We start from the raw sequence: 18,946 nt of genomic DNA, 5'->3' as shown, positions 1-18,946 counted from the left end.
ACAGTGTAATAAGTCAGTGTGAATGAATGAAGTAGGCCACAGCAGTGGATGCAGCTGAGCCCCGTAGCAGCAGAGTGGCTGGAGTGCAGACGGTGAAGGAAGTGGCTGTAGCCTCTGGCCAGAAACCACTGGAGATGTGTCATGTGTCAGTCTGTCCACTTCTCAGCCAAGCAGCATCTACCTCCCCTACAGGCATGATGACCCATATTCACAGAGTCTGGCAGCAAACTGCCTCAAACAGCTCAGGCCAAGGCTACAGTTCATTCTCCCCATAGGCAAATCTTCTCTGCTGGGATTCTTGACTCTTGTTCCCTGACTTAGGGTAACGACATGACACTGACCCCTATTAGCTCTCTATTAGTGATGTTATATTTTGGTTGGCATCCATCTTATATTTGCTTCCCCAATGTCTTTGGCAACTCTCTGTTCTGCAAAAAGACAAAACTTCAAGAACTGATGTGCTGACTCCTTCCCTTTCTACTTGTTGTCTTTCTCTTATACCAAACAAATGTCTTGCTATTATTGATGAAACTGTACTCTCCAGATGCAGGCAGTTCTGCTGTATATTATGTGTGTTTTGTTGATTAAAACTACTCTGTCTTGTGTGTGGGAGGCTGAGGTGAGGTGGAGAACATACAGAGTTTTGATGAATGATAGATGTCCCTGAAAGACATTTGGGATGAGCGATGAGGCTCTGTCTGTAATTCAGACAAACCAAAGGAGAAAAGTGCTCTCAGACTGTTTCTCTCTCCTAAATGGGCTGTGCTAAATCAGCCTTTTTTTTGCATGCAGCCTTGCCTCCCAGCAAAATGCAATTAGAGCAAATGTGCTAAAGTGGGCACAGTGAGGACTGAGCCAGTATACTAACGTTCACAATCTACTCCTCCACCAAACTCTATCTCTTACCTCCCTCTTTCTTTCTGCATATATATGTGTACTGTACTCTATGATTCAATGCCTATATGTAGATCTGTGTGCATTGGTGTGTGTGTGTGTGTGTGTGTGTGTGTGTGTGTGTGTGTATCTTTGAATTTGTGCATGCGTCTATTTTGCAATTACCATCTATACATAGATGTGTGTCCAGTGGTGTGTATATGAATATCTGTGTGTGTGTGTGTGTGTGTGTATCTGCCAGAGCTGATCAACATTACATGAGGGTCTTTGCTTATCTGTCCTCCCTCCTCCCTCCCTCCCTCCCTCCCTCCATCCATCCATCCATCCATGGCTCCCTGTCTCCTCTGTTCTCAGGGGGACTGGGGTGGCCAGAGGACCCTGCAGAGGAGGTGGACCTCCTTCCTCAAGGCCAGGATGGTGTGTTCTGTCCCGGACTACGAGCTCCACCTCAACATCCTGCGCAGTGTTTTCGTCCTGCAGGGGCACGACGCACACAGCAGCATCTTCTATGGCGTTTTTGGCCTGGAATGGTAAGAGATGGACTTCTACTAGACAGGGTATGTTTGGCCTGGAATGGTAAGAGATGGACTAACACTAGACAGGGTATGTTTGGCCTGGAATGGTAAGAGATGGACTTCTACTAGACAGGGTATGTTTGGCCTGGAATGGTAAGAGATGGACTTCTACTAGACAGGGTGTTTTTGGCCTGGAATGGTAAGATGGACTTCTACTAGACAGGGTATGTTTGGCCTGGAATGGTAAGAGATGGACTTCTACTAGACAGGGTATGTTTGGCCTGGAAAGGTAAGAGATGGACTTCTACTAGACAGGGTATGTTTGGCCTGGAATGGTAAGAGATGGACTTCTACTAGTCTAGACAGGGTGCTTGACTTTAAATGTTAAACTTATGCTCATATTTTAGGCATTTCACTGGCACTCTTTGTCTTTGAGTTCATTGTCTTTCTCTTGGGAGACAATGACTGTAGTGGAAATCAAACCTGCAACCTTCCAGTTACAGGACAGTCTCTAACCGACTGTCTAACAGTCTTTATAATGGCTCTCTAGCAGACTGAGTAATGACAGCAATTGAGCCAAGCAGTCTTCTAGTGGGACTTACAGTGTCTAATTTGAGTCTGATATGATTTTAATTGCACTTGTGGGAGACCAACATCATGATGATATCATGGTCATACATCACATGATTACATTACGAATGTGCATTGTCTTATCTTAAGATGAACGCAGATCACTTTCATTGAGAGGTTAGATGAAATAGTTAACTTAGTTAGCAGGAGAGAACTAGCCGAGTTGCAGAGGTGGAAAGTACTCAAGTAAAAGTACTCAAGTACATGTACTTGAGAATTTGTACTTTTTAAGTATTTTCTTTTATAATACTATACTTTTACTCTTACTTGAGTAATTTTAATAATAGATATTCTACTTGAGTACTTTTAAATGTACACTGAGTAAATTAGTAAATTTAGATTTTTGTTTTGCACCCCGCACTATGAAAATAGCACAGTAGCATTGGGATTGCATCTGAAGGTTACAATGTACATATAACATTCTGATTATAACACCAAATATTACCCCAATTATTAAAAGAAAAATAAATGGCCTTATATCTGACCACAAGCCTGGCCCGGGTCCGAGGAATAGAGGGGAAATTACGGCCCCACCCGGCCCCGATTCACAGGCCGGGTCGGGTTTGAGCAGAGAATCTAACCTCTAACCAACACAAATGTACATTTACAAAGTACTTTGAGTACTTTTAAATAAGCTACTTTTTTACTCTTACTTGAGTAATGTCCTGGACTATTACTTGTACTTGTACTTGAGTTCATTTTCACTAAAGTAACAATACTTGTACTTGAGTAGGATTTGTCAGTACTCTTTCCACCTCTGCAGAGTTGCAGTCAGGGCTGAAGTGACAATGTCAGAGGAAGAGCTGGCAGCGACGACACTGTGTGTTTCTGCTGATATGCAGAGTCATACTGCATACAACTGTCCCAAGGCTATTTAGATTTAGATTCAGATGGAGAGGATAGCAGAGCAATGGATTTAGATTTACATTCAGATGGAGAGGATAGCAGAGCAATGGATTTAGATTTACATTCAGATGGAGAGGATAGCAGAGCAATGGATCAGTAATATTCTCGCTCTCTGTCTCTTTCTCCAATTCTCATGGCCACACTTCCTTTTTAAGGATACTGGATCTCAACCTCATTGCGTCTGTCCCCTCGCTGCATCATCTGTCTCCTTTCTTCCTTTCTTCATTTCACTTTCTTCTCTCTTGTCTTGTCAATATGTACGCGGGCTTCATGAAAAATGTGCACCTGTATGAGTAATAACATCACTCTGTGACTAATAGCATCACTATGCGTTAGACTCAAGCGGGTGAGAATGACTCAGCCCTTGAGCAATTACTGCGTGCGAGTTTTGAGGGCAGATTCTGGTTTCATTTCAATCTCATTTTTCGCACTTGAATGGTTTTGAAGGCTGAGGTGGGCACACAATGGCCTGAAGTATGTGACTCAGACATTTTCCCCTCTTACTAATCTCACCTTCAGGGTTTAAGAGGCTCACCTGGTTCCCACCTCCCAACTCATGCTGTCGATATTCAGATGGGCTAAACCTTTCTTTCTTAGGTGCTCCACCAAAACCACAAGCTGGCTTATTTTAGGTATGACTCACAGATAATGGATGTTTCACTACAGAACTTTGAAAAACACATTATTTCCTCCTGAGTGAATGACAGGAGTTACTACCTGAATGACAGGAGTTACAGTACTTACTACCTGAAAGGAGTTACTTACTACCTGAATAACAGGAGTTACTACTTGAATGACAGGTGTTACTACTTGAATGACAGGAGTTATTACCTGAAATGAGTTACTTACTACCTGAATAACAGGAGTTACTACTTGAATGACAGGAGTTACTACTTGAATGACAGGAGTTACTACCTGAGTGACAGCAGTTACTACCTAAATGACAGGAGTTACTACCTGAATGACAGGAGTTACTACCTGAGTGACAGGAGTTACTACCTGAATGAGAGGAGTTACTACCTGAGTGACAGGAGTTACTACCTGAATAACAGGAATTACTACCTGAATGACAGGAGTTACTACCTGAATGACAGGAGTTACTACCTGAATGACAGGAGTTACTACCTAAATAACAGGAGTTACTACCTGAATGACAGGAGTTACTACCTGAGTGACAGGAGTTACTAGCTGAATGACAGGAGTTACTACCTGAATGACAGGAGTTACTACCTAAATGACAGGAGTTACTACCTGAGTGACAGGAGTTACTACCTGAATGACAGGAGTTACTACCTGAGTGACAGGAGTTACTACCTGAATGACAGGTGTTACTACCTGAGTGACAGGAGTTACTACCTGAATAACAGGAGTTACTACCTGAATGACAGGAGTTACTACCTGAATGACAGGAGTTACTACCTGAGTGATAGGAGTTACTACCTGAATGACAGGAGTTACTACCTGAATGATAGGAGTTACTACCTGAATGACAGGAGTTACTACCTGAATGACAGGAGTTACTACCTGAGTGATAGGAGTTACTACCTGAATGACAGGAGTTACTACCTGAGTGACAGGAGTTACTACCTGAGTGATAGGAGTTACTACCTGAATGACAGGAGTTACTACCTGAGTGATAGGAGTTACTACCTGAATGACAGGAGTTACTACCTGAGTGATAGGAGTTACTACCTGAATGACAGGAGTTACTACCTGAGTGACAGGAGTTACTACCTGAGTGATAGGAGTTACTACCTGAGTGACAGGAGTTACTACCTGAGTGACAGGAGTTACTACCTGAGTGACAGGAGTTACTACCTGAGTGATAGGAGTTACTACCTGAGTGACAGGAGTTACTACCTGAGTGATAGGAGTTACTACCTGAATGACAGGAGTTACTACCTGAGTGACAGGAGTTACTACCTGAGTGATAGGAGTTACTACCTGAGTGACAGGAGTTACTACCTGAGTGATAGGAGTTACTACCTGAGTGACAGGAGTTACTACCTGAGTGACAGGAGTTACTACCTGAGTGATAGGAGTTACTACCTGAGTGACAGGAGTTACTACCTGAGTGATAGGAGTTACTACCTGAGTGATAGGAGTTACTACCTGAATGACAGGAGTTACTACCTGAGTGATAGGAGTTACTACCTGAGTGATAGGAGTTACTACCTGAATGATAGGAGTTACTACCTGAGTGACAGGAGTTACTACCTGAGTGACAGGAGTTACTACCTGAGTGATAGGAGTTACTACCTGAGTGACAGGAGTTACTACCTGAGTGACAGGAGTTACTACCTGAGTGATAGGAGTTACTACCTGAGTGACAGGAGTTACTACCTGAGTGATAGGAGTTACTACCTGAGTGATAGGAGTTACTACCTGAATGACAGGAGTTACTACCTGAGTGATAGGAGTTACTACCTGAGTGACAGGAGTTACTACCTGAGTGACAGGAGTTACTACCTGAGTGATAGGAGTTACTACCTGAGTGACAGGAGTTACTACCTGAGTGATAGGAGTTACTACCTGAGTGATAGGAGTTACTACCTGAATGACAGGAGTTACTACCTGAGTGATAGGAGTTACTACCTGAGTGATAGGAGTTACTACCTGAGTGATAGGAGTTACTACCTGAATGACAGGAGTTACTACCTGAGTGATAGGAGTTACTACCTGAGTGACAGGAGTTACTACCTGAGTGATAGGAGTTACTACCTGAGTGACAGGAGTTACTACCTGAGTGACAGGAGTTACTACCTGAGTGATAGGAGTTACTACCTGAGTGACAGGAGTTACTACCTGAGTGATAGGAGTTACTACCTGAGTGATAGGAGTTACTACCTGAATGACAGGAGTTACTACCTGAGTGATAGGAGTTACTACCTGAATGACAGGAGTTTATCTAAAGATAAGGAGGGAGAATTGCACAACTGCCAATGAGGCCACTCCAATATTCCATTCAAGACAAATTGACAAGATAAAATGGAAAAGATGAGTGTCAAAAAGCCAAAACGTGAATCCTTCCCACCCACATTTTTCAGTGAATAATTTACAGTCTGTCTCTTAGCTTATTTACTTTTTACCTGTCAGTGGGCGCTTATGATGTGTGTTGTGTTTGAAATCTGATCTGGGTAGCAGTTGCTCGTAAGATAACAACAACCTCTCTGTGTTTCTACAATGCCTAATAATTAGTCCTAAATTGGTCTTCTGTGTGTCTTGGGGGTTGGCATGGGGGGATTCTCTTTCAGGAAAAATATCAAAGCGTCTGCTATCTGCCAGTACTCCTTCTCAGACATACAGAAGGCATTCGAGGGGCCGTACATGGAGGTCCAGGACTCAAAGTGGAGGGAATACACGGGGAAAGTCCCAGAGCCAAGACCTGGATCTGTAAGAATCCTTCCTTCTATGAAGTATTACCTGCTATCATATTATGCTTTCTTAGGGCTGGGCGATAAATCAATAGCAATATATATCGGTAATCGACAATTCATCTATATACAATAAGAAAATAGTATAGATATGTCCCTTGATAATAGAGCGTGTTACGAGTGACACTCAAACAGCCAATCAAGGAGACAAATCAGTATAGTTCCCACCCAAACATATTTCTTACACAGCTGCAACACTCAATGTGTGTTTTTAATTGTTGTTAATTGTTTTAATTGTGCTAACATTCAAATGATTACCTGTGTGCCTTGATCAATAAGCTGGTTCAAAATAAAGTGGTTAAATGTTAAAAATAATTCTCATGGTCTTTATTAAAAATAGGTAATTAAAAATTATCAATAATTATTGATATCAACTGATATAAAAATATTTTATATCAATAAATGTTTTGACTATATCACTCAGCCCTACGCTTTTTCCTTTCATGCTCTTTTCCTCTGTTTCTACCTTCCCTCTCTCTCCCTCTAGTCAGTCTAGTGTATAACAGATATGCATAGGTCTCTCTCTCTCTCTCTCTCTCTCTCTCCCTCCAGTGTATAACAGATATGCATAGGTCTCTCTCTCTCTCTCTCTCCCTCCAGTGTATAACAGATATGCATATGTCTCTCTCTCTCTCTCTCTCTCTCTCTCTCTCTCCCTCCAGTGTATAACAGATATGCATAGGTCTCTCTCTCTCTCTCTCTCTCTCTCTCTCTCTCTCTCTCTCTCCCTCCAGTGTATAACAGATATGTATAGGTCTCTCTCTCTCTCTCTCTCTCTCTCTCTCTCTCTCTCTCTCCCTCCCTCCCTCCCTCCAGTGTACAGTATAACAGATATGCATAGGTATCTCTCTCTCTCTCTCTCTCTCCCTCCAGTGTATAACAGATATGCATAGGTCTCTCTCTCTCTCTCTCTCTCTCTCCCTCCAGTGTATAACAGATATGCATAGGTCTCTCTCGCTCTCTCTCTCTCTCTCTCTCCCTCCAGTGTATAACAGATATGCATAGGTCTCTCTCTCTCTCTCTCTCTCTCCCTCCAGTGTATAACAGATATGCATAGGTCTCTCTCTCTCTCTCTCTCTCTCCCTCCAGTGTATAACATATATGCATAGGTCTCTCTCTCTCTCTCTCTCTCCCTCCAGTATATAACAGATATGTATAGGTCTCTCTCTCTCTCTCTCTCTCCCTCCAGTGTATAACAGATATGCATAGCTATCTCTCTCTCTCTCCCTCCAGTGTATAACAGATATGCATAGCTATCTCTCTCTCTCTCCCTCCAGTGTATAACAGATCTGCATAGGTCCCAGGGCATCAACTCATCTCGAGACCTCGCAGACGATGTCCTCACCTTCGCCAGGAGACACCCGCTGATGGCCAGCCAGGTCCACTCAATAGGGGCGCGCCCACTCATGTTCAAGAGGAGTGTGAACTACGTGAAGATAGCGGTGCACCAGGCACCGGCACTGGACGGCAAACTTTACACCGTACTGTTTTTGGGAACTGGTGGGTTTTTAGAGTACATCATTATTTTTGCTACAGTACAGTCAGTACAGTTGATTGAGCAATTAGTCTATCAGTCAGTCAGTCAGTCAATCACCTGCACCTCTCAGTTTGCTTTGACAAAAAACAAGCTCTATTCCATGCTCATATTGCCATTCATGGTTAACCCATTGATACCTGATGCAGCATTTGTGTGTGTATCCCTTTAAGACCGCGAACTGCGTGACAAGGAATACACACACAAATGAGGGATATACACGCAAATGCTGCATCGGGTATCAATGGGTGAATGAAGTGTGTTGGCGTAACACCTGATGTTCTGTCTTCTCCACCAGATGATGGCTGGCTGCACAGAGCAGTGGAGATTGATGGAGAAATGCACATCATAGAAGAGCTGCAACTGTTTGATAAAGCGCAGCCCATAGAGAGCATGCTCATATCCTCAGCTCTGGTAGGACTTCATCTAACACACACAATCACGCGCTGTTGACACAACATTTTTATTGATCAATCCCTGTCAGTTAATGGTAGCAATTTTGAAATACTTCACTGATCATTTTTTTTACAAACTGCATAATGTACATGTAAGTTAATTGTGTTTGGGGGGGGGGGGGGTTAACAAATTCATTAGAATCACCTGATGATGTATAATAATGAATGAGAAGTAATCAAACAAAGAATATTACAATGCACATGTCATCAGCTCACAGACATTTACATGCAAACAGTATAAGATTCAGTACAAACAGATTGATCCTGCCTTTTTATCCGACAGCAAAGAGTCTATGTGGGCTCGCACTCTGGAGTTGTGCAGGTGGCGATGTCAGCCTGTCAGAGGTACACCTCCTGTTATGACTGCGTGTTCTCCAGGGACCCGTTCTGTGGCTGGGATGGGAAGGTGTGTGTGGAGGTTTCCTCACATCCACACAGGTGAGGGCACACGTACTGCAGATAGTCACATCCACACAGGTGAGGGCACACGTACTGCAAATAGTCACATCCACACAGGTGAGGGCACACGTACTGCAGATAGTCACATCCACACAGGTGAGGGCACACGTACTGCAGATAGTCACATCCACACAGGTGAGGGCACACGTACTGCAGATAGTCACATCCACACAGGTGAGGGCACACGTACTGCAAATAGTCACATCCACACAGGTGAGGGCACACGTACTGCAAATAGTCACATCCACACAGGTGAGGGCACACGTACTGCAAATAGTCACATCCACACAGGTGAGGGCACACGTACTGCAAATAGTCACATCCACACAGGTGAGGGCACACGTACTGCAGATAGTCACATCCACACAGGTGAGGGCACACGTACTGCAAATAGTCACATCCACAGAGGTGAGGGCACACGTACTGCAGATAGTCACATCCACACAGGTGAGGGCACACGTACTGCAAATAGTCACATCCACACAGGTGAGGGCACACGTACTGCAAATAGTCACATCCACACAGGTGAGGGCACACGTACTGCAAATAGTCACATCCACACAGGTGAGGGCACACGTACTGCAAATAGTCACATCCACACAGGTGAGGGCACACGTACTGAAGGTGTGTGTGGAGTGGAGGTTTCCTCACATCCACACAGGTGAGGGCACATGTACTGCAGATAGTCACAGAGATCTTCATTTAATTCTGCAAACTAGTCCAATTAAATGCTGTGCAAAAGCTTTCCATGATGTACAGTACACAGGACAAGGGCAGTAGAGATGCACATCCACGAACAAATATAGCAAGCCCCTCAAAATCACACACACACACACACACACACACACACACACACACACACACACACACACACACACACACACACACACACACACACACACACACACTCTCTCTTTCACACACACACATGCACACACACACACACACACACACAAACACGCAGACACACACACACACACACACACACACACAGACACACAGACACAGGCACACGCAGACACACACACACACACACACACACACACACACACACACACACACACACACACACACACACACACACACACACACACACACACACACACAGAGACACACACACACACACACACACAGAGACACACACACACACACACACACACACACACACAGACACACACACACACACACACACACACACACACAGAGACACACACACACACACACACACACACACACACACACACACACACAGACACACACACACACACACACACACACACACACAGAGAGAGAGTTGCGCTCACAGTGGTGCTGGGGACTATCATTCACTCTGCATGAGTGAGTAGCAGACATCTTAATCAGCATGACTGCAGCACACACAACACATGAGCCTCTCTTGTGTAGCAGACATCTTAATCAGCATGACTGCAGCACACACAACACATCAGCCTCTCTTGTGGATTTGATTTGTGCTTTTGGAGGCAGCATCAAAAGTCATAGGACAGTCAGGTGGTTCTCACACTTTCAAGTACCCCCTTTACCTGATTACAACATTTTGCTTAGAAAACGGCAAGAGACAACTGTAGCAGATGATGCAATGAATGAATGATAACCCACCTTTTGGAAATATAACAAAATTACAAAATAAGAAATGGAGTGAAAGAGTTGCGATTAATGCCTCCTGAGCAGATTTATTTTAACGTTTCATTTATTTCCATGATTTATTCTGACATTTTTCCATTTTCCCCTTTCTCTCAAGTACACCCTGTAGTACCTCCACGTACCCCTAGGGGTACACGTACCCCAGTTTGGGGACCACTGTAGGATGTTAATGCACAATGGAACAGAATACTCAACCTTGATTAATGTTGCACAATATCAGTTAAAAACATCTATTAAAGTGTTAAATTACTTTTTCATCCAATTGTTTAGTCAATAGGAGAGTGGATAGTCCTCCAGTGTGTTTTTGAACGTTTTGACAGAAATCTGAAACACATTTATTTCAGGTCAAACCTAACCCAGGATATACTGAGAGGGAGACGGGGCTGTGATAACAGCACAGGTAATGGTATGTGTTTGTTTTTTAAGATTACTTTTGGGGCATTTTTGCCTTTATTAGACAGGACAGTAGGCAGACAGGAAAGGTGGGAGAGAGAGAGGGGATGACATGCGGCAAAGGAGCTCGGGTCGGATTCGAACCCGTGTCGGCCGCACGAAAGGACCAAGCCTCCGTGGTACGTGTGCCACCAGGTGAGCCACGGTAATGCTATGTGTTAAAAATAAAACACGCACACACGTACACACACACACACACACACACACTCACACACGTACACACACACACACACACACACACGCACACACACACACACACACACACACACACACAGCACCGAGGGGAGCTGATGTGATGATTAGCCAATCAGTACCAAATAAACAGTATAACAAGTAATAACAACAATGGCGGCCGTCATAGACGAGATAGACGCTGCTATCCAGGCTGTTTTAAATCGACTAAAAGTAGCACTTTGAAATCCGAACAGCACTCTGCTTTGAAGGCATTTATTCAAGGGGAGATGTTTTTCCCCCTGTTCTCCCAAATGGATTAACTAATGTTCCATCCAGGCGGATATGTTGGTCTCTAGTGATTGGTTAGGGAAAATGGAATTCCCCTGCGGGATTCCCTTCATGGAAATGGGTTAAATTCAGTCTGATAACAGGCTAACTTGATACATCTTTAGGTTGAATCTGTCTCTTCACCTCTCTCTCTCTCTCTCTCTCCATCTCTTCCCCAGTGGTCCACCGCAGGCGTTCTGTGATGTCGGGCGACGATGTGCTTCTCCAGTGTGAACTGCGCTCCAACCTGGCGACTCCGCGCTGGACACTAAATGGCCGAGGACTCCAGGGCTACGGGCTCAATTCGGGTTACCGCGTTGGCACCGATGGCCTCCTCATCATCGGGGCGCGTCCCCAGCAGAGCGGATCGTATCGCTGCTTTGCAGCGGAGAACGGCGTGTGGGTCCTGGTTCATCTGTACACAGTCAGGGTGCACACAGACCTGTCCTACCCTGTGGAGCCCACAGCTACAACTAACCCCACCACAGTTTCCAGCCCAGCCGTCTTCTCCACCAGCAGTCCCACTGAGCAGCCTCTGCCCTCGCCCCCTGCCCCCCTGCCCCCGGGGGCAGAGTCGCAGACCTACCGGCACATGGAGGCCATGTACATCTCCCTGGTGGCTGTGCTAGGAGGCTTGTGTTTAGTGTTGACTGTGGTGCTGCTCTACGTCAGCTTCTGCACCAGACGAGCCCCTCGGGACCGACTTCCCAAGTTCTCCCAGGAGGGGCTGCAGATCCTGGGTGGCACTGAGAGAAAGAGGAGCTCCCTGTTTGAACTGAAGACCATCGCCAGCCATTGCAACGGCCGCCAGGGTCGCCGGTCCACCTCGGTGCCCAACATCGACGACATGGACGGCTTCCTCCAGATAGTTGCAGGGGAGGGCCTGATGTCACCCAGTACGACGCCACCGCCGGCCCCTCCCCTCCCCATGCCGCCGCCGCTGCCCAACATGGACTACGCCAACGGGCTGTCGGCCACTCTGCCCAGCGTCCTGCGCAAGATGAACGGGAACAGCTACGTGCTGCTGACGCAGGCCGACCCTGAAGGCACCTCCCCGCTCTACCACTCCTTCACCGAGGAGCTCAACAGGATCCTGGAGAAGAGGAAACACACACAGCTGGACATCCAGCCTGATGAGAGCTCCATCTAGGACCCCCTTCTCACTCCCTGTCTCACAGTTATTTCTTTTTTACCCCAGCGGTGAGCCATAGTATTGGGGAGGACTAACTTGTAGCAAAAGCTGCTGTTATTTACCCAGTGTACCTGTGGGTGGTGTCCTAACCTACAGCCTCCTGTGACTCCCAGGACAAACAGCCCATGAATTTCACTAAATGATGGACAACACCAATCAGAGACCAGCATTCGTAAACAGGAGCTGTGGAGAATGTGGACACCTACTGTAGTATTTAGACATTTCCTAATCACCATGGGTAGAGAACTTAATGGTCCTACCTGTGTAGAGTCCCTGGAAGCTGGTGAAAGAGGGTTTGACACCGAAAAGGTACAATATGGGACATGGGCAAGAGACTAAGTCGGCCTAAACGTCGTCTAGGAGGCGATCACGTATTCTTGAGGCTGGAAGTTTTCACCAAGTTTGTTACAACGATATGAGCTCTCTAGTCAAATGAAGAAGTCAGATGTGTTACAGTGCATAATGAGCACAGGTGGTTCGACAAATCATTTCAAACTTCATTTAAATCACTCTTTCATCATTTTCCTTTCTTCTCATGTAAATAGCAATAATAGCATCACTGCTGCAGCTGTTAATAGCATATGTTGTTGTGCCAATGCTATTCTAATGGACATAATTGTAGAAAAGCCAAAATGGAGTGGGATTTCCCCCCTTTCCTTCTTTCTGTTGTTAGCGTCTGTATGAGAAAAGAGGAACAATGAAGAGACACGGTTTAGCTCAATAGTCTGAAGACCATTAAAGGAGCAGTCAGTTTGATTGTAGGCCGATTCACTGGAGACCACAGAGTAGCTTTGGGGCCTGTATGGATGAGAGGGAACCACAGCACACGCTAGAAAACAAAGCTAAGAGTGATACGAAAAGAAAATGTCTACTCGTTGTTTTGTATTCATACTCCCCAAAACACTTGATTTGATTGGCTGCTGGGAAGAACTCTCCAGCCACACATTGTCCTTGTTTTGGGATGGACGTGGCAACATTTACTCAAGGGTTTTGCTCTCTCAGGGCAAATCACTCATTCACAATTCAACAAAACCATGTCCTCTTGCAGTTCAAAACTGGATCCTTTCAAAAATGACGACGATTTGAATCCTACTTGTCAAAAACAGGATGAAAGGCAGACATTGATTCAGTCCTAAGTTTATGTTTGTGCCGTGTCCTTTGCTGTGAGAGGCTGCTGGTGGCAACTCGCCAAATCAGGGTAGAGGACCTTCACATTGGAAAAGCCTGCGTCACTGTTACCCAGCCCACAACGCACCGGATGTTTACCTGACATTAGTGCAATGCTAACACAACATGAAGGCAGAGGACGTGCTAAATCACCATGGCAAGGCAAACAGTGCAAGAATGACATAGTAAATATCAAACTTTGAGGGTGCTGACAGTGATATATATCTCAGAGACGTTTGTAAAGCCGTCATGGCCAGTGTTAAATAAAGATCAGTCTTCCCAGTAAAGTATGGAGTCAGCTCTTGGAGCAGCAGCAGCGCTCCCTGGTGACAAACAGCGTGCGGGCCATGTATCTGTCAACGCGTCGCTGACAGTAACAGCAGTAACTTGGCTCGACTCCACCGAGTGCGGACGGGAGCTAGTCGCCCGTTTGCACGTCTTTGAGGACGCAGCAGAACCAGTCAGGAAGCATTTGACCTGTGTGTCCTGGTTAGCCATGCGGGGGAGCTGGTGATGATACAACAGGGAGGGAGGCGGGTACTTCCACATCCTCATCTTCATCCCCCCCCCTCCCTCTCCATGTCCCTGCTGCTGCCTCTTTCATTTCTCATTACCTTTGCTGGGCACTATCATCATCTATCTATGACTCTCCACTCACATCCTCACTCTCTCTGCTGACCCTGCTGAGTGTACAAGCTGCCATGATGGCCCCCAATCAATTAGAGCAAGCTTTCAGAGAGCCCTTGACCTTGTGTTCGTGAAGTGCCTAGAAACGACGAGCTTTGATCCGATTGGCTCGACATTATAGCAGCATCAGAGCTAAATACGCTCCTCACATTTCGAGCTGATGAGAAAACGTATGCTCTGTGACAGGTATTTCATTACACATGCCGTTTCCTGGAGGAACCAGACAGTGTAAGCCCCCCCCTGTAAGCCCCTGGATTCTTTTTGTATTTGGAATGCTTAAAAAGAAAAGGTTCAAAAAGGTTTCTGATGAAGATGAAAATGAATCTTGGATTGGCATGATTTCGTGATTCATGAGAGCACTTTGCAAGGTTTTAACAAACTTCCAACGAGTGCCAGCGCTCATGAGAGGTTAAACATGACTTGTTTAGCTTGCAGAGAAGAGGCGCTGGTCCAGAGATGTGTGCTTAAAAAGACTATTCATATCTGAAAGGGAATTGCGTTCTCAATCATCTTTAAAAGATTTAAAGAAAAAAAACATGCTTTTTTCATTGCATCACATATTGCAAGTTTCAAAGTGTCATATGAGTTCAACATCTTACTGATCTTAAGCATTTCTTGTTGTTTGATGATGTCTCTGCCTAGATATGAAAGGGCTCAGATCAAGTTGATGAAACATTTGTGGACAATTGAAAACATGATGCCAGCTTCATCTGTGTCAGTGACTAGCCTACTGCTGCTGCTTCACTCTCAATGAAGGACAATCTGTTTACAATGGACAGTGAAATTGGACACTGATATGTATATAGTACTATGGACTTTGGGTAAAATGAATAACAGGTTGGCTACCTGCTCTTCATCTTAGATAGAGAAATACTTTATTGATCCTGAAGGGAAATTCTGGTGCACGGTAGCTTCCAACATGTTCATTAGCAGTGGTTCTCAAATGGGGGTCCAGGGACCCCCAGGGGTCCTTGAGGGGGTTCCAGGGGGTCCCCAGCCAAAAGGAGGGCAATTTATTTTCGCTTTTCATTATTTTTAAGTAACACAATGACTATTTTGGTCACGGGTTTTATACACTTTCTGTAATAAAACATCTAAAAGCATCAATCTTATTATCATATGGGGGACCGTGGGACAAAATCCTATCAAATGGGGGTCCGTGGTCTAATCTTTGTCAGTTTAAGGGTCCTTCATGTGAAAACATTTGAGAACCACTGCATTACAGGATAGGTAGGTACAATAAAAAAAAAAACACAGTAAGAGATTAAAACAAATAGGAGAAAATAGAGACAGACCTGGCAGAGACTGGGAAAGAAAGAAGTGCCTTCTTTCTTTTATTTCTGTACACAAACTCATACATCAGATCAGCAATTAGGCCCCATGCACACCCTAAGGGAGAAAACACAAGCCTCTCCCCGTTGACTTCAATGTAAAATAGCACGACCAAAGAAATTATAGAAAAATAACAGAATCAATCTCGTTTATTAATGACCCCAAAACACCATGACATGACAATATATTACAACTCGTCTGGCCATAGAATGAGCAATATACACCATAAATATTACTTTGACCCATCTAAAATCATGTAACTCACATATTTACATTACAGCCACGAGCCAAGTAGCCTACAACGACGCTGGGCTCCACTACAACAGCATTTCATGTCCCAGACTAAATTAGCAACAGGCGGACACCGGAACTAGGTCACAGACGGGTCATGAGTCACATGATTTTAGATGGGTCAAAGTCATATTTCAGATGTATCTTGCGCATTGTGGCCGGCCGAGTTGTAATATTGTCATGTCATGGTGTTTTGGGGTCATTAATAAACGAGATTGATTCTGTTATTTTTCTATAATTTTTTTGGTTAGTGCTATTTTACATTGAGGAACATGTGCCGCCATCAGCCGCCTACAAAATGACGTATTGCCGATCTGGCGTATGGGCAAGCAATTGTTTTCGTAACTTACACAATGCGACTCACACTGGTGCACCGATATGCAAAAGACAGTCTGTGTAGATAAATATCTAGAGGTTGGCCAAAGAAGCTGCTGTCAAAGAAAGCTCACAATTTGCACTATTCCTACTGAGTACTTGTTTAAAAACGCTGATATCCTTGTTATTAACTATGACACTTTCCATAAAGTTGGCTGTGTGTTGTATTTGTTTTATGTAGGATAGATAATGACGCTATGTGACTGGCTCCAGTGGCATCCATAATTAATTATTGTAATATATTTAAGACACCTGAGCTGTTGATGGAATTTACCTATTTATATTAGATGCCATGTGTTATATTTATTTCCATTCATTTCATTCCCAGTCTTTTGTCCATATGAAATCCATTTTGCATTCAAATCAGCTTGGGAAATAATTGTCAGTGTCAACAGCCCTGAGGGACAGTCAGGAAATGACATGCAAAACATGCTCATACTGAATCCTATTCTCTAGGCAGCGTGGTGCTCTGTTGTTTTTGCCTTGTGACAAGTGGCAAGGAGGAAGGCTGTTCTCTCCACTGGGACTGCATCCCAAAATATCAGGAGTCATTCACACAATGCTTCTGACAGACCAGCAGGGCTTTATGCTGTTGAGGGGGGGGGGGGGATTAAATCAATCAAATCAAAATCAGTGCAGCATCCAAGGCAGTAACTTAGCAACTGCAGTCTTTATTTAGAGCTTTTAATGTGCTGGGGTCAAGCTCTGCCAGTTGTCATCGGGGAGCGCAGGTGATGTGAACACAGGCAGGCTCTGATGCCCTTAACTGGTGTCATTATTAAAGAGAAGACAACCTATGAAATGATGAGGACTTATGGGATTAGCTATGAAAATGCTAAAGCCAGCCATTATCTAATCAATACAAATAGCAAAATTGTGTTTAGAAAATATTTTCACATCAAGGAATGTTGTTTAGGTTCTCCAGGGTTTCCGTCAGAACAGTTTCTTTATGCGGCAATGTCTATTTTCTTAACCTGCGTGTGAGTGCATCATTTTACTCACATATGATAGAAAGCTACATGCCACTTTTCTTGGCTATGCAAAAAAGAACTGCAGTCCGTATCTAATTTGAGAATGGAGAAGGCATCCCCACTGTCCTCTCACAATCACCCCCATCCTGAGTCATCTCAGCAGCATCCCACTGCAGACAGAGCACAGTTCCTCTGTCCTGCATCCTCTCTCAGCAGCATCACACTGCAGACAGAGCACAGTTCCTCTGTCCTTCATCCTCTCTCAGCAGCATCCCACTGCAGACAGAGCACAGTTCCTCTGTCCTTCATCATCTCTCAGCAGCATCCCACTGCAGACAGAGCACAGTTCCTCTGTCCTGCATCCTCTCTCAGCAGCATCCCACTGCAGACAGAGCACAGTTCCTCTGTCCTTCATCATCTCTCAGCAGCATCCCACTGCAGACAGAGCACAGTTCCTCTGTCCTGCATCCTCTCTCAGCAGCATCCCACTGCAGACAGAGCACAGTTCTTCTGTCCTTCATCCTCTCTCAGCAGCATCACACTGCAGACAGAGCACAGTTCCTCTGTCCTGCATCCTCTCTCAGCAGCATCCCACTGCAGACAGAGCACAGTTCCTCTGTCCTTCATCATCTCTCAGCAGCATCCCACTGCAGACAGAGCACAGTTCCTCTGTCCTGCATCCTCTCTCAGCATCATCACACTGCAGACAGAGCACAGTTCCTCTGTCCTGCATCCTCTCTCAGCAGCATCCCACTGCAGACAGAGCACAGTTCCTCTGTCCTGCATCCTCTCTCAGCAGCATCCCACTGCAGACAGAGCACAGTTCCTCTGTCCTGCATCCTCTCTCAGCAGCATCCCACTGCAGACAGAGCACAGTTCCTCTGTCCTTCATCATCTCTCAGCAGCATCCCACTGCAGACAGAGCACAGTTCCTCTGTCCTGCAGCCTCTCTCAGCAGCATCCCACTGCAGACAGAGCACAGTTCCTCTGTCCTTCATCATCTCTCAGCAGCATCCCACTGCAGACAGCACAGTTCCTCTGTCCTTCATCATCTCTCAGCAGCATCCCACTGCAGACAGCACAGTTCCTCTGTCCTTCATCATCTCTCAGCAGCATCCCACTGCAGACAGACAGAGCACAGTTCATCTGTCCTTCATCATCTCTCAGCAGCATCCCACTGCAGACAGAGCACAGTTCCTCTGTCCTGCAGCCTCTCTCAGCAGCATCCCACTGCAGACAGAGCACAGTTCCTCTGTCCTTCATCATCTCTCAGCAGCATCCCACTGCAGACAGAGCAGTTCCTCTGTCCTTCATCCTCTCTCAGCAGCATCCCACTGCAGAGCACAGTTCCTCTGTCCTGCATCCTCTCTCAGCATCATCACACTGCAGACAGAGCACAGTTCCTCTGTCCTGCATCCTCTCTCAGCAGCATCCCACTGCAGACAGAGCACAGTTCCTCTGTCCTGCATCCTCTCTCAGCAGCATCCC

The 18,946-nt window shown here is 45.3% G+C and overlaps 1 protein-coding gene across 1 annotated transcript in view; it reads left to right on the top strand.

Moving 5' to 3' along the window:
- Positions 1 to 12,593, top strand: part of sema4gb (sema domain, immunoglobulin domain (Ig), transmembrane domain (TM) and short cytoplasmic domain, (semaphorin) 4Gb) — a gene marked incomplete at both ends in the record, with an annotated part of 38,441 nt that extends 25,848 nt beyond the window's left edge. Inside the window, 7 exons of the mRNA XM_083635613.1 lie at positions 1,249 to 1,424; positions 6,200 to 6,338; positions 7,657 to 7,879; positions 8,212 to 8,327; positions 8,652 to 8,806; positions 10,834 to 10,895; positions 11,623 to 12,593. Of these exons, the coding sequence (XP_083491739.1) occupies positions 1,249 to 1,424; positions 6,200 to 6,338; positions 7,657 to 7,879; positions 8,212 to 8,327; positions 8,652 to 8,806; positions 10,834 to 10,895; positions 11,623 to 12,593 (1,842 nt within the window). The remainder of the gene's footprint in view (positions 1 to 1,248; positions 1,425 to 6,199; positions 6,339 to 7,656; positions 7,880 to 8,211; positions 8,328 to 8,651; positions 8,807 to 10,833; positions 10,896 to 11,622) is intronic.
- Positions 12,594 to 18,946: the final 6,353 nt, after the last annotated feature.

The sequence above is a fragment of the Poromitra crassiceps genome (assembly GCF_964638095.1).
Source record: "Poromitra crassiceps genome assembly, chromosome: 4".
NCBI classification, from domain to species: Eukaryota; Metazoa; Chordata; class Actinopteri; order Beryciformes; family Melamphaidae; genus Poromitra; species Poromitra crassiceps.
This window is presented reverse-complemented; position numbering and strand designations above follow the sequence as displayed.